The 15,101-nt window shown below is 40.8% G+C and overlaps 1 protein-coding gene across 2 annotated transcripts in view; it reads left to right on the forward strand.

The window, feature by feature from the left end:
- Positions 1–1,171: 1,171 nt before the first annotated feature.
- The window catches only part of CA4 (carbonic anhydrase 4), a 123,074-nt gene continuing 109,144 nt past the window's right edge, over positions 1,172–15,101 (forward strand). For both annotated transcript variants that reach the window (XM_040336908.1, XM_040336909.1), the window contains exon 1: positions 1,172–1,316. In XM_040336908.1, the coding sequence (XP_040192842.1) occupies positions 1,253–1,316 (64 nt within the window). In that variant the 5' untranslated portion in view covers positions 1,172–1,252. The remainder of the gene's footprint in view (positions 1,317–15,101) is intronic.

Here is a 15,101-nt window from a genome sequence, read left to right on the forward strand (position 1 = left end):
GGTGGGAGATTTATTACTGGTGGGGTGGGTCTTATGTTGCTGGGGGGGTTAGTTGTCACTGGGAGAGATCCACTGTTGAGGGAGGGGTCTATAGTTGCTGGCTGCTGGAGGGTCTCTTGATGCTGGCTGTGGGCATATCTGTTGTTGTTGTCAGGGGTCACTAGTTGCTGGGGAGTCTATTGTTACTGGGGGTCTATATTTGCCTGGGGGATATTTGGCATTATTGTTGTAGGAAGATCTATTGTTGCTGGAGGTTCTATTGGTGTTGCTGGCTGCAAGGGATCTATTTTACTGCTTTTCTTGTTATTTTTAACTAATTCCATACAAATTACTTGGCAGCAAAAAATGATACTTGGTTCTGTATTCTCTATAAAAGGCACTACTGGAAGGTGGGCAGGGGGTGGAGCCAAGTAACAGTCTGTATTCTCTATAAAAGGCACTACTGGAAGGTGGGCAGGGGGTGGAGCCAAGTAACGGTCTTTTGGAGGTGGGTAGGGAAGGAGAAATGGGGCGACTCAGAAAGGGGGAGTTCCTGCACCTATACTCTGAGGAAAAAAAGGCCTGATGATAATAATAATAATAGTAGTAGTAGTAGTAATAGCAGCACTAGCATAAATACAATTTACCATCATAGATATGAATATTTTTAAACATTATCTCGTGTACATTACAGTGGCACATTTATGCAATATAAAATACATAAGAATAAAAAAATGTTCCATACCTAAATATATATACTATACCTCAATAATCAATTTGTCTTCAGCACATCATTGTGACAGAACAAAATAAGCTCTCACGATACCTGTAAATTACAGCAAGAAGCAATTGCAACATGCCACTGTATGGCTGGCTTTTTGATGCAACATATATCACAATCTCAGCAAAAGCCTGATAATGCAGAAGAATAACTAAACATGCTTTTGAATAATTAATGCATTTTATTAGTATTCAAGTCTAGAGTTCTTTAGTTAATTGAGAGCTTTTAATTATCGAGTTGGAATTTCCTTGCAATTACACTCTATGTCAGTGACAGAAGAATTTACTATCGGTTGTTGGAACAAGTTTAAAAAAAGATAAGCAATGAGTGACACTTATTGGTGGAATCAGGGAATATTCAGTAGAGGGAGGAGTTCACCTTCTTAGCTGTGTACCCTCTCCTGTATAAAAACTCTCAGCTGAGATGTGAGCACGGTATACAGATCCTGATTGATTCTGGCTTACAGCATCACTTGCTGGTAGATTTGCAAGAATGACATTCACCTATTTGTGTTTTTTCCTCACTCTGCATGTTATCATTGTGATATCATCAGAAGGTAAGACGACTCTTTTCATCTGCTTACAATGGTGTTCTTTGCAAAATGATCTGTATGCTCTTTGTAGGAACAGAGGACAAACTCAAACACATAACAGGATTTCTTATATTGCTTATCCACTCTATTTCTTTTTACAGCTACACTACAACAAAAAAAAATGCTGAATTACAGTTTGTGTGCTAGAGAGGCTATTGCATGCATGGTCTGGCCTCCTAGCATTCAAATTCTGAGATTGATTCATCAAACAACTAATACTGCTTTAGAGTTCTATTTTAATTCAGTTACATACATGCAATTTAGCCAGAACCTTGCTTTTAAACAGCTGTCACATTGTAAAGATGAGCTCTGTTAAACTGTATATAGTTTGTTAGAATACAAAACTTGTGGTTACTTCTCAATTGAATCAATGCAATAGAAATTCTCTTTTAAATGACCCCTTAACCTTACAGGGGTCACATGTTTATTAGGCTCTCATGAATCATATGAATTAGAGAATCATGCTTACCTATTGACTAATTCAATTTTCTGGTAATAATTATTAGACATTTATATTCTGACTCGTGATGGAGGGGATAGGAAACTAAGGAAAAGAAAGAAAAAAGAAAAAGAAATTAATTTGTTTTAAGGCTTTTTTTTTTTTTTTTTTTTTTAACATAGAAGCTATACTGCTATGCAAATACTATGGACATTTGGATTTTCTTGAGGTTAAAGGTTAAACTGTTGTGCAGTAACCCACAGCAACCCTGTGAAAATGCAATTGATTGCTTAGGGGTGTCTCATTAGCAGCCCAAGTACAGTATAACATTGGATTGCGAGTATAATTCGTTCCAGAAACATGCTTGTAATCCAAAGCACTTGTATATCAAAGCATTTCTTTACAGGGTATAGAAGAGAAGAGACTCTTAAGTGTAGCAATAAGTTGCTAAAATGTTGTACCTTCATTAAATGTAACCATATTGCTACACTTAGAGGCTCCTCTCTTCTTTTTTTATTCTCAGTTGTGACATGATGCTGCTCTTATGAATGAATGAATGAATGAATAAAAACTTATATAGCGCAACACATGCGAACTTAATCGCCTCTGGGCTCTTATATCAAGACATTGCTAGTATATCAAGGCAAAATGTATTAAAACTTTTTGCTTGTCTTGCAAAACCCTCTCAAACCAAGTTACTCTCAAACCAAGGTTTTACTGTATTAGAATAAAATGACCCACTGTAGTTTATAACTAGTGTTAGTCTTTATACAGTAACCTGTCCCCTTTTACAGCATATTAATTTAAAGCGTCTCTTTTTATTTTTTTTTGGAAACCTGTCAGGGCTTCTTTTTATTATCTGTGGGGTTGATCTACTAAGGGTAAATAGACTGTGCACTTTGCAAAGTGCAATTGCACTCTGCAAGGGCAATTGTTTCGGAGATTAGTAAATGAGGTAAAGTTTCACTTTGAAAAGAATACCCAATCACGTGCAAGGAAAAAAAAAAAAAAATGCTTTTTCTTTGTTTGCACATGATTGAATGATGTCAATTTACAAAGTGCACTGTCTATTTTCCTTTAGTAAATCAACACCTATGTCTCATAGAGATCATTTTTTCTTTGCTTCTTCTTCCAGAGATGCAAAAGGCAGTGAGAGGTAATCTCTCCAATGTGAGCACTGTTGGCACTGTTTCACTTTCGAAACTGCCATTGTTTGTGTATGGTCAGCATTATGGTTTATAATAGTAAAAAAAAATGCATGGAAACATTTCTATTTTGTACAAGCCTTCAGCCTAATGTGTTTAGACACAATTAGGTAGGATCGGAGTCAAGATATGCAAAGCAAGGCAATACTTCATAGATACCATTACATTCTTTATCTATGTTCCCTGAAAAAGATGCCAGATTTCGTATTTTGTGACCTCTCAAGTATCTTCGCTCACTAAAACAGAGAGTGCTTTACTAAAACAGAAATGGTATAGTTGTCATGAGTACATATTTTAAAGTTATCTTTCAGCAAGCTTGAGGGACCAAATTTTAATGATGCCGTGCAATTAAAAAACCCTGACTTCTGCGTTAGTCCTTCAATGACTTTCTCAGAGGGTAATTGTCACAGAGATCATGCAAAGTTCACAAAATATCTCCAGATTACTTGCCATCATCATTAAGAATTGTAAAGGTATTCATAACTAACTTTGGTATCAGAACGGCACAAGTTTTAAACAATTGTTTTTACATCAGCATTATCGTGTATAGACAACACACCTTCACAACGAGGAGCAGCACAAAGTCTTTACCTAGTTTATTGGGAGCCTTTATTAGATAGGCTAGGAACTAAAAAGTACAGTTGATATGCAATGATACATATATCATTCAGTTTTTGGATACTTTGTTTAAAAATTAACATTGTTTTTTGTTATAACAACTTAGACATTTAGTGAAATTGCTGGTATTCAAAAGTGCCATAAGCATGGGTGGTGGAAAGCAGTGGGGTTGGGTGTAATGTGTTATGGACAAACTGGTGGGCAGAAACATCAGTGGGGTTGATTTACTAAAACTGGAGAGTGCAAAATCTGGTGCAACTGTGCATGATAGCCAATCAGCTTCTAACTTCAACTTGTTTAATTAAGCATTGACAAAAAAAATGGAAGCTGATTGGTTTCTATGCAGAGCTTCACCAGATTTTGTACTCTCCAGTTTTAGTAAATCAACCCCTGTGATATTTGTCATGTCTTTTGATGAAGACTACACCGAATACCCATAGGCCTCGTACACACGGCCGAGGAACTCGACGTGCCAAACACGTCGAGTTCCTCGGCGTGTTCAGTCCTGAAGCCGCCGAGGAGCTCGGCGGGCCGAGTTCTCCCATAGAACAACGAGGAAATAGAGAACATGTTCTCTATTTCCTCGCCGAGGTCCTCGTCGGCTTCCTCGGCCGAAAGTGTACACACGGCCGGGTTTCTCGGCAGAATTCAGCTCTGAACCGAGTTTCCGAGTTTCTGGCCCCGTACACACAGTCGTGTGTACGGGGCCATAGACTCAAATTTTGGAAGAATTAGCAATCAGCCAAATAGGATCATTTCAGCCAGGCACTATTGTTTTCTTGTGAAATAAGCCACCCGTGAAGGTGCTTGTCTTTCGGCTTACTCCTGTAATAAACATGTAGCTCAGGAAACGTGCATGTTTATATTACAGTAATTAGGAAAAAACAAAAACAAAGCCTTGGGGTTGGATTATATCTGCAGATCGGACTGCCTTCTAATGTTTTTTTTTTAAACGTAGGCTAGTTGCACACTGCTGTGTTGTGGCTTGGCCACAGCGCTGGTGTATCCATGTTTTTCAAGCATTTAACCTGCAGTTTTAGCTGCGGTCTCATGGACTTTCTATTAGGTCAAATGTTTTTGGTGTTTTTCAAAGCATCCCCAAAGTCCTGCACGTTGCATCTTAAGTGTGCTTGCCAAAAATGCACAATCTCATAGAAAGTCTATGGGGCCGAGGCTATAACCACAGTAAAAACTTGTGAAAACTGTGGATAATCTTACAATGTGGCCAAACTGCAGTGCAGCAGTGTGAAACCAGCCTTGGGGTCAGTTCATGTCTGTGTGGTGTGTTTTTGGCACATAGCTTTTTTGCCCCATTTTAGGCGCACTGCCATAGAACTCTATTGAGTGTTGATGAAAGCGCATGAAAGATGCTGTATGCCGTACTTTTTTTAGCGCAGCACACTTAAAATATATGAACTGCACAGATGTGAATAGGGCCTTAAAGCGAAACTCTAGGCACAAAAACATTTATTTAATTAAATTCTCCTATACAAGGGGTATCAATTCTGGAATTCAGCATTACTCTAGGTTCAAACTGGTGTGGTGTGGGGAACCACATGTTAATCGCACAGGAATTGCACCACATTCCTGTTCAAATCACATGCGATTCTTTGCAGTTCAATTTGAGCCCATTTATTTTGTATGGCTCAGATCATACCGCACCCGCACAAAAAAAGGTGCATGCACCCATGTGATCAGACTCACCCATTTTTGGGGTGTCATTAACTTAACATTGACATCCACAGTGGATTGCATGAATGGAGTGCGACTGTGATGTGGTGCAGGAAATGCACAGGAATCGCTGTGAATCCTCGCACCACATCAATGTGAACCTAGGCTTAAGATGAATCTGTACTAAAGAGAAACCAGGTACATTTACTTAAAACAGTATCTCCAACTAACTAATTCACCACCCTGGGAGATTTCATAAATAAAACCACTGAGATACAGTATTCTGACCACAGCTTCTGCAGTTCAACCTTGAATGTACACATTTTCTACATGTAATTCTTTCTCCTGTGTGAATTTGAACACCTGTATCCAGTTTTAAATAACATCTCATGGTTTTTTCCCCTACCAGTGTAAATTTTTATGTAAATAGAGCTTCAGAGCCATGGCCTCCTCCAGTGATTACATCCCTTTCAATTATCATTTTTAATGTGGTCTGACTTTCCCTGACGTCGTAGCTAAGCTCCACCAAGGGCCCTTTATTAAGAATTCCATTATTAGCAACTAAGCAACTGGCCGTGTCATTCAATCACAGAGTTTTGTGAATTAGAAAACTAAAATTACTGTTAAACATAGCAGCTGACGTCTTGAAGTTTTCAATGAACTACAAGGATGCTGGTGAGCGCTATAGTAGTTTATTGATTCTTCCTGCCAGTCAGTAACTGCCTGTCAGTACAGCTACATAGCTCCCAACTGTCCCTGATTTTATGGGACTGTCCCTGATTTGGAACAAAGTCCCTCTGTCCCTCTTTCCTCCTCATTTGTCCCTCATCTTGGTCTGATCCAAATAGTTGTATATAAAATGCACATTTTATCTTTCAAAAAGTGTTTCCCAGTGCTAAATCTTTCATCCAATTTCTAAATTGCTACATTTGTACATTTAAAAGTCAATATAAAGGAATAGTAGTTGTAAAAAAAATCCCTTGTGGATTTAATTAACCTTTTTTTTGTTAATTCTCCTTTAAGGGGGTGTGGCAGAGGGGCGTGTCTTATGCCTACGCACGTTTGTTAGTAGGTGTCCCTCATTCCCATCTCAAAATGTTGAGACGTATGCCGCTACAGTGACAGTTTGCAGGAGCTGGACACTGCACCTGCGATCTGCTGATCGTGGGTGCAATGCTTTACAGGCTCCTAGTAAAAAAGTAAATAAATAAATACCTGCAAAAAAGTGTGTATTTATTATTTTTAAGGTCAACTTAGCCTTTATCCTGGGGTCACACTATAGAGAATACAGACATCGCATGTGATTCACCCCCACACTGCTGTGCCTATTACATGCAATGTCTGTGCAATGCAAGTTGAGCCATACAGTTTGTATGGCTGCACTTGCATTGAATTCACATAAAAAAGGTGCAGGGACTTTTTTCCTGCACTGGAAGCGGATCGCCTGGGGGTTCATACCCATGCAATCTTAATTCCTGTGTGAGTTCACAGTTCACACTGCGATCTGTAAATGGATCTGGGGATGTCATTAACATTGTATTGACACCCGCAGAGGGCAGTGTGAACTGCCTGCGGGACATCAATGCGAGAACCGGCGCTGGATTCAAGCTGGTTCCAGCATCGCTATAGTGTAAACTCAGGTTAATAGTGGTTGTAAAGCCTAAACATGTTTTACCTTAATGCCTTACTTGCATTAGGGTAAAAAATGTTTAGGTCAAAGTACAGTGGAACCTCTGATTGCAAATAACGCGGTTAACGAACGTTTCGCAATGCGAAAATTGTATTTTTAAAAATTGTAACTCGCTTTGCGAGTGTTGTCTCGCAAAACGAGCACTATTCAGACCAAACCAGTGTGCAGTACTGGTTTTGGCCTGAGGTGGGGGGTGCCGGGGACCGAGCAGAGCCGAACGTTGCCAGTCGCAGCCGATCAGTGACGTTCGGAAATGCACAGAAAGACCCGAGAAGAACATGGCTGACCTCTACAAATCTTGGGAACAAAGTCTTTCTGAGGTTTGCTGAAGGTTAGTCGAGGTGTCCTCTGGCCTTTTCAGCCGTTTCCGAGGCTCTCTGGTGCCCCGGCCTTTGGCTGCATGCGGTATTGCATGCTATTGAAGTCCATGCGGAATGAATTATTTTAGTTTCCATTGACTTCAATGGGGAAACTCGCTTTGATATGTGAGTACTTTGGATTACGAACGTTTTCCTGGAACGGATTATGCTCGTAATCCGAGGTTCCACTGTATCATCCCACCATACTTACTTGAGCCCTTACTCGAACCAGTGCAGTGTCTATCTGCAGTGGCTCTCTCCTCTTCTCCCTGCTCTCACAGGCTTGGCTGAGAGCAGGAAGAGCAATTGGTTCATACTACTGTCAGTTAAATCCTGTGACTACTAAGCAGGGGGTGGGGCCTGAGCCTTACTGTCTGTGTCAATGGACACAGGCAACGACTTGGGATCAAGCACGCATGTGTGCCACAAGCCAAGCAACTTCTTATGGTTTCACACCAAGAAGAGGAGGAGTCAAGAGCGCCAGTGAGGGACCCAAGAAGAGGAGGTTCTGAGCCGCTCTGTGAAATGGAATTGCACAGAGCAGATAGGTATATTGTTTTTTGTTATTAATTAAAAATTTAATTTGAGACTTTACAATCACTTTAATTGAACAGGCTGAAGTTAGAAGCTGATTGGCTACTATTCACAGCAGCACTTTGGTAAATAAACCCCAAAATATGCGAGAAATGCTTCTAAACTAGGGTGATACTTCAATACAATAATGTTAAAAACTCATGATGTTTATAAATTGTTCTTAACCCATAAGTCAATTCGATTTCAGTTTATGTAGTTAGTTCAGTTAATGATAGCATGAAAGCAATATGAGTTTCCCTGCAAACATCTGTAAAAAGATTTTTACAGGCATAAAGCATGAATCCGCGTAGTTAACTAATTGGCACATCCAAATAAAAATCCACATTCATGAATTTAATTACCAAGGCTAAAACTCAAACAAATACAAAAAAAAAAAAAAATGTATATATGGAACGATTCACATACATACTATTTGCTTTTCGTTTCATTTCCATTGATAGGCAAAATGTAGGATAGACTTATTATAGGTTTTAATATATTTTAAATATGCTCTAAAAATAAATGTAGCGCAGTTGTGTAGTGGTAATAGTGGAAATTGACTTGCAGAATGTTGACCGATCAAACAGAATAAGTCAAATTAGATCAAACTACAGAAATCTCTAAACAAAGCACAAGGCTAGCTAAAAATAGAAAATGCTGCCTTGTTTGCTCCAGGTGATGTTATTTTTCCCCTAAAGAGTAGAATCTTTTAAATGATCTTGTATAGCATTGAGAAAAAAAGAAGCAGAAATATCATCCTTGGTGAACTTGAGAAACTGACCAATACACAATTCAGAGAAATCTGATTTATACACGGGTCAGTGACTACCATTGTGCCTAATAAAAGCGAATGAATGACAACACATGTTTAATAATAATAATTTAAGTGTTTAGGCCATTGATGCCAATAAATGTATATCTTTAAAAAGCTACCCCAGCAGGCTCTTTGTTTTTTTTATTTATTTTTTATGAATTGCTGCAAAATTAAAAGCCAGCTTACATTCATGTGATGCAGTAATATGCAAGTTACTGCAATGTGCACAATGCATATTACATGCGTTGACACATTGTGGTGCCATTCATTTTAAATAGCACCCTAATAAACTGAGTTAGAGCATGTGCATTGCACTATAATGGGCTGCAGTGTGTTAACCATTTCGTGGCTCATCTGATTTTCATGTGTTTTAGTGCATTGAGAATCCATTGACTTCAATTGCTGGCGTAATGCAACGTGCAGTAACGTGAATCGCAACGCATGTTAACGTACCACACAAATGTAAATAGATACTAATTGTATTTTGTGTGGTGCAGGTCTTAGCCTAGCTTTTCAAAATAGGGACAGCTCACAGTAATACAGTATGTAAAAAAGTCAGCCAAACTTTTTACGGTACACTCAAACCAGTAGTTTTCTTCTCCCCCGATGCCCCCAGTGTTGCTCATCTTCCTTTAAAAAAGTAATTAGTTACAATTACAAGTTACTTGTCCGAAAAAGTAATTGAGTTAGTGACTCAGTTACTTTATTGGCAAAGTAACTGAGATTTTTTTTTTTATATTCTACAATGCAATTACGGTTAATCATATGCCTTTTTTTTTTTTTGTGTGACTTTTCTACTGCAGGGCATGTTTTTTTAAAATCTATACCAAACCTAGAAATCTAGAAAGGATTTTAAAGGTTGTCCCGATACCACAGATGCAGCCATGTCCCCCACAGATGCAGCCATGTCCCCCACATATACAGCCATGTCCCCCACATATGCACCCATGTCCCCCACATATGCAGCCATGTCCCCCACAGATGCAGCCATGTCCCCCACAGATGCAGCCATGTCCCCCACATATGCAGCCATGTCCCCCACAGATGCAGCCATGTCCCCCACAGATGCAGCCATGTCCCCCACATATGCAGCCATGTCCCCCACATATGCAGCCATGTCCCCCATATATGCAGCCATGTCCCCCACAGATGCAGCCATGTCCCCCACAGATGCAGCCATGTCCCCCATATATGCAGCCATGTCCCCCACATATGCAGCCATGTCCCCCACATATGCAGCCATGTCCCCCACAGATGCAGCCATGTCCCCCATATATGCAGCCATGTCCCCCATAGATGCAGCCATGTCCCCCATAGATGCAGCCATGTCCCCCATATATGCAGCCATGTCCCCCACAGATGCAGCCATGTCCCCCACATATGCAGCCATGTCCCCCATATATGCAGCCATGTCACCCCACATACAGTATGCAGCCATGTCTCCCCATACCTAGATGCCGCCGCCTAGTTAATCAGCGTGCAGGGAACATTACAGTTTTCATTTTAATAGCTGTCTGTTCCCCGCCGCGCCGCGTATAGACACTCCCCCTTGCTCGGGATTGGATGGGTAATCTGCACTTTGATAGACAGATCACCCGTCCAATCCCGAGCAAGGGGGAGAGTCTATACGCGGCGCGGCTGGGAACAGACAGCTATTCAAATGAAAGCTGTAATGTTCCCCGCACGCTGATTAACTAGGCGGCGTTGCGTTATGCGGCGGCGACGGCGGCGGGGGGGGAGTATCGGATCTGGCATCGGGGGCATTTGCGGGAGTACAAGTACTCGCGCAAATGCTCAGTATCGGTAATCTCGGTAACGTCGCCCATTTAGTGGGAACGGCGTTGCCGAGAGGGTAAAAGTAATCAGGTAGATTACTAGTTACCCGCAGGAGGCCAATCGTTACGCAACATCGTTTATTTAAACGCCGTTACTTGCAACACTGGATGCCCCTAATAGTAGAACTATTGGAAAATCTTTTTGACTAATTTTGGATAGTGTAAGGGACGGTTATAACACAGTGATTTACCTTACTTCCTGTCCCACAGCCAAACAGGAAGGGAGAGGAAATCCCTGCAAATTCAGTGAACTCCTTGGGGACCCCAGGTCACCAGAACTAGTGTCACCATTGGAAGATTTCCCCTCTATTACTTTTCTTGGGAGACTCCAAAATGTGTGATTTTTTTTTTTACATTCACTTTCAATAATAATGATAAACAGGACAAACAGGGAGGGTGAATCTCCTTAATGGGGACACAAACAGAAATAAAAACCTGACAGGTGTTCTAATCCATCTCCACTCTATCCAAAACTAAAAAAAAAAGTTTTGCTTTTATATACTTTATCCTCCTTAGCGGTAATCCCGAGTCTGGCTCAGGGTGAATTTTTTATACCAAAACCGGTATGCCCGAGCCTGACTCGGGATCGCATTGCAGGATACAGGGGGAAGTTACTTACCTTGTCCCTGGATCCTGCGATGCATCCATGTTGTGTGCGCGGGCTCCTCTGTTGTGTCTCCTCGCTCAATTCACAGTGCTCCGTTCCCTGCGACGTTACGATGCATGGGGACGGAGTTTCGGAGCCAAATTCAAAAAGTGAAAAACACAATACACATACAGTATACTGTAATCTTTTGGTACAAAATTCTAGACATAATCATACCGCCAGGGAGGTTAAAGGTCAACTTCTGAACTAAATTTCTAGACTTTTTACTTCTTTCTCACTGCATCTTCACACTTCAATTAAATTGCAGGTGCATTGTGTGTGGTTACATGGCAAGCGCCGTCTCTTTTCCTCTTCTCCAGCATCAGGATGGGGGCAGGTCTCAATGTTAATAGTTTTTCCTGTGTAGCATTACCCTATGAGCCCAGGCTCTGTGATGACATAACACTAATGCCCGGTACACACGATCCGATTATCGGACGAATGATCGTCCATTTTTTTTTTTTGCATTCTAATCTCATGTCGAGTCTGATGTGTTTACTAAAGTCAGGAAAATTCTTGTACGACTGAATACAAATTCGGAAGTGATGTCATGTGTTGTAATGCATTTGTATTGCATTTTTGAATGACAGCTGTACTGACTAAACAAAAATCGTACGATAGAATAATATCGGATGAACTGTCCTGATCGGCTCTCGAAAGCTCTGTACTAATGATCCGGGTATCGTACGATCAATTTGAAATCTGATTTTCTCGTACGGTTTTCGGATCCTGTGTACGTGGCATTAGGCATTGTGTCCATGACAGTCAAGATCACAGTAGAGCTGGCCATACACAAGTAGATTTACAAACGGATGTTCGTATGGTCAATACGATAACTTGACAAATGTCGTTTGAAAGTACTAATTTAGTTTATTTATAGCATTCAATTTGGGAGGGAATGTAAATTCCTGAATAAAAACCATATACAATGTTAGAACTGTGTTTGTTCAAGAAACTTTTTTCATCCTGCTTCTCCGAATTTTCTTGCTACTACAGTAAAAAACAAACGATTTACCCCATTAATGTTTTAAAAGTCAAACGAATGTTCCTGAAACAACAGTTTCAACAATTCAATTCTTCTACTATATAACTAACTTAAAATCGTTGATAATGCACGGTTTTACTCCACCCGATATGGCGACCATTTAAAACTTGTTTTTCAACACTAGAGGGCAAAAACATCTTAAAGGATAAGCTCACCTTTAGGAGCATGTTACACCCATAATTTGGGTATAACATGTAAGATGTTCCTATACACTTACCTCCTGCCGCCAGCGCTCCTCACTCTGTAAGAGCCGGCGGGGGATCCTAGCCCTACATCTGCCCTACACAATTAGAAAACAGCGGCTGTGTGTGGGGCTCCACCCAAACAGCCACTTAATTGATTCACAGTTTCCTGCTGCATCATTCATTTCCTGTGAACTAGTGTAGATTCTCAAGGCAGAGCTGTACTGGGCTAAAGTAAATGAAAATGTGACAAATAATTTTTTACTGAAAAATAAGCTGCGACACCTGCAAACATGCAATATTCATGTGAAAAAAGTGTAAATAGGGAACAAAAAGTTTGCGGTAATGTAAGTGAATGAATAAATGTGAATAAAATCAAATAATATTGATTAGTGTAAACACCAACAGTAGATTCTACATATTGAAGTGAAAAAATGCAAACCACAAATAATGAACAGTAACACACAGTCATCAACTGAATGTTTCTTAAAACAAACACTGTGTGCATATAAATACGGTAAGTGAGCATATATGCATATAAATTAAGTCCCAATGTTATAAGTCCAAAGGTGATAATAAAAAAAGATGAAAACTTGAAATAAACGTTGAGAGATAATTCCACCGTCACCAACATGAAAGGAAGAAGCTGCTCCTTGAGGAGTACACCAGGAGAAATAATAAACACCCTTACCGGACATGTAGGACCTCCTGTGTGAGCAAGGTCATGTGACCTTGCAGATATAACCCTCTGCAGGGTATTGGTGGGTTGCAATGTACGAACTTCTCTGCTCCTTGCCTCCGTCCTCTGTGTCCCTTTTGTCCGTATTCCTCCCACTGATAGGTCAGAAAAACCGCCGGCGGACTCAAAACAGTCAGGGAAGAAGCCGAAAAAAAGAAAGGCACTCGAGATAGTGTGATACCATTAACCACTCCCCGGTTTTAATAGAAAAAATGTTGTACAAATAAAAACAAGTTCACAAGAACAGATTAAAAAGCCGGCATAAAAAAGACACGTTAGCCTGTGCTTCCGGGGTCACGTTGAACGCGGTGACGTCAGTGCGTGGCTCTGCCCTGACATGTTTCGTCGAACGACATTATCAAAGGGCACCTTCGTGAACTTGTTTTTATTTGTACAAAATTTTTTCTATTAAAACCGAGGAGTGGTTAATGGTATCACACTATCTCGAGTCCTTTTCTTTTTTTCGGGGGACCCCCACGCATTTTTTATTTATTTTTTGGTTCGGGGTTTCCCTTAATATTCATACCAGACCCAAAGGGCCTGGTAATGGACTGGGGGGGGGAGCCATGTTGTTTTTTTTAATGACTTTTATCTGTATTGCCGGGACCCCATGTTGATGGGGACAAGGGCCTCATCCCCACAACCCTTGCCCGGTGGTTGTGGGGGTCTGCGGGCGGGTGCCTTATTGGAATCTGGAAGCCCCCTTTAACAAAGGGGACCCCCAGATCCCACCCCCCTATGTGAATTGGTAACGGGGAAGGGTCTGGTATTTTTATAATAGTTATAATAACTTGCATATTAGCCTTTAAAATCAGCACTTTTGATTTTTCATGTTCGTGCCCCATAGACTTTAAAGGAGTTGTAAAGGAAAATGTATTAAGGTGAAAAAACTTCAGTGTATACCGACCAACCCCCCCCCCCCGACCCCCTGTTTTACTTACCTGACCCATCGAAAGTCCCGCGCGTGGTCCCGAGATCCTCTTCCCGCTCAGCCTGGCCGCTGATTGGCTAGAGCGGATGGATTGAGAGCAGCACAGCCATTGGCTGGTGCTGCTGTCAATCACATCCAGTGACACGGAGCGCCGAGGGGCGGGGCCGAGTGATACAGTGAGCGGCTATGGCCGCTCGCTCTATCACGGGAGCGCGCCCGCAATTACTCACCACCATGCGAGCGCTCTCGCATGACTGTGGTCAGTACTTGCAGGGAGGACCAGAGACAGCCGCTGAGGGACCCCAGAAGATGTGGATCGGGGCCACTCTGTGCAAAACGAACTGCACAGTGGAGGTATGTATAACATGTTTGTTATTTTAAATGAAAAAAAAAATTCCTTTACTAACACTTTAACGGTGTTTGCGTGTTCAAACTAATTTTTGCCTGTTGGCATGTTTTGCTGCGAACCGAACCGGGGGGTGTTTGGCTCATCCCTTCCAGTATGAGTGGGTCCTATTCTTTCTGTTGAATTATTTTTAACATTAAGTGAGTCACCTACCCCCAAAAGCATATTTAACTGGTCACTTTATATGCACATACTGATTCATCAGGTAATGAAGAAAGGATAAAGTTGATAGCCCTGAAAAATGCACCTTCACTAACATGTTAGAAATGGCAAATGTCAGGTGCTTCATTTATAGACAGTTTCTAGGAAGAAACACTAAAGCATACATTCAAATATTAATTTGTTCTTTGTTGAAATTGGCTACATATATGTTTTACAACAATTTTCTTGTCCTGAAAAAAAAACAGTGTTTGATTTGTTCTTCTTGCTATGCTTTGTACAATGAGCCTTGTTTTACATGGCAAATTTTCCCCAAGGTAAGAGCAGCACAGGGGATGCTAGGAAAGGCTTATCTGGAGTGAACTTGTCACATTTAATCTTTGGCCATCAAATCACTATTAATAAAAACAGTACAAGGTTATATTGGTTTAATGCAA

This window comes from Rana temporaria, chromosome 2, assembly GCF_905171775.1.
Source record: "Rana temporaria chromosome 2, aRanTem1.1, whole genome shotgun sequence".
NCBI lineage: Eukaryota > Metazoa > Chordata > Amphibia > Anura > Ranidae > Rana > Rana temporaria.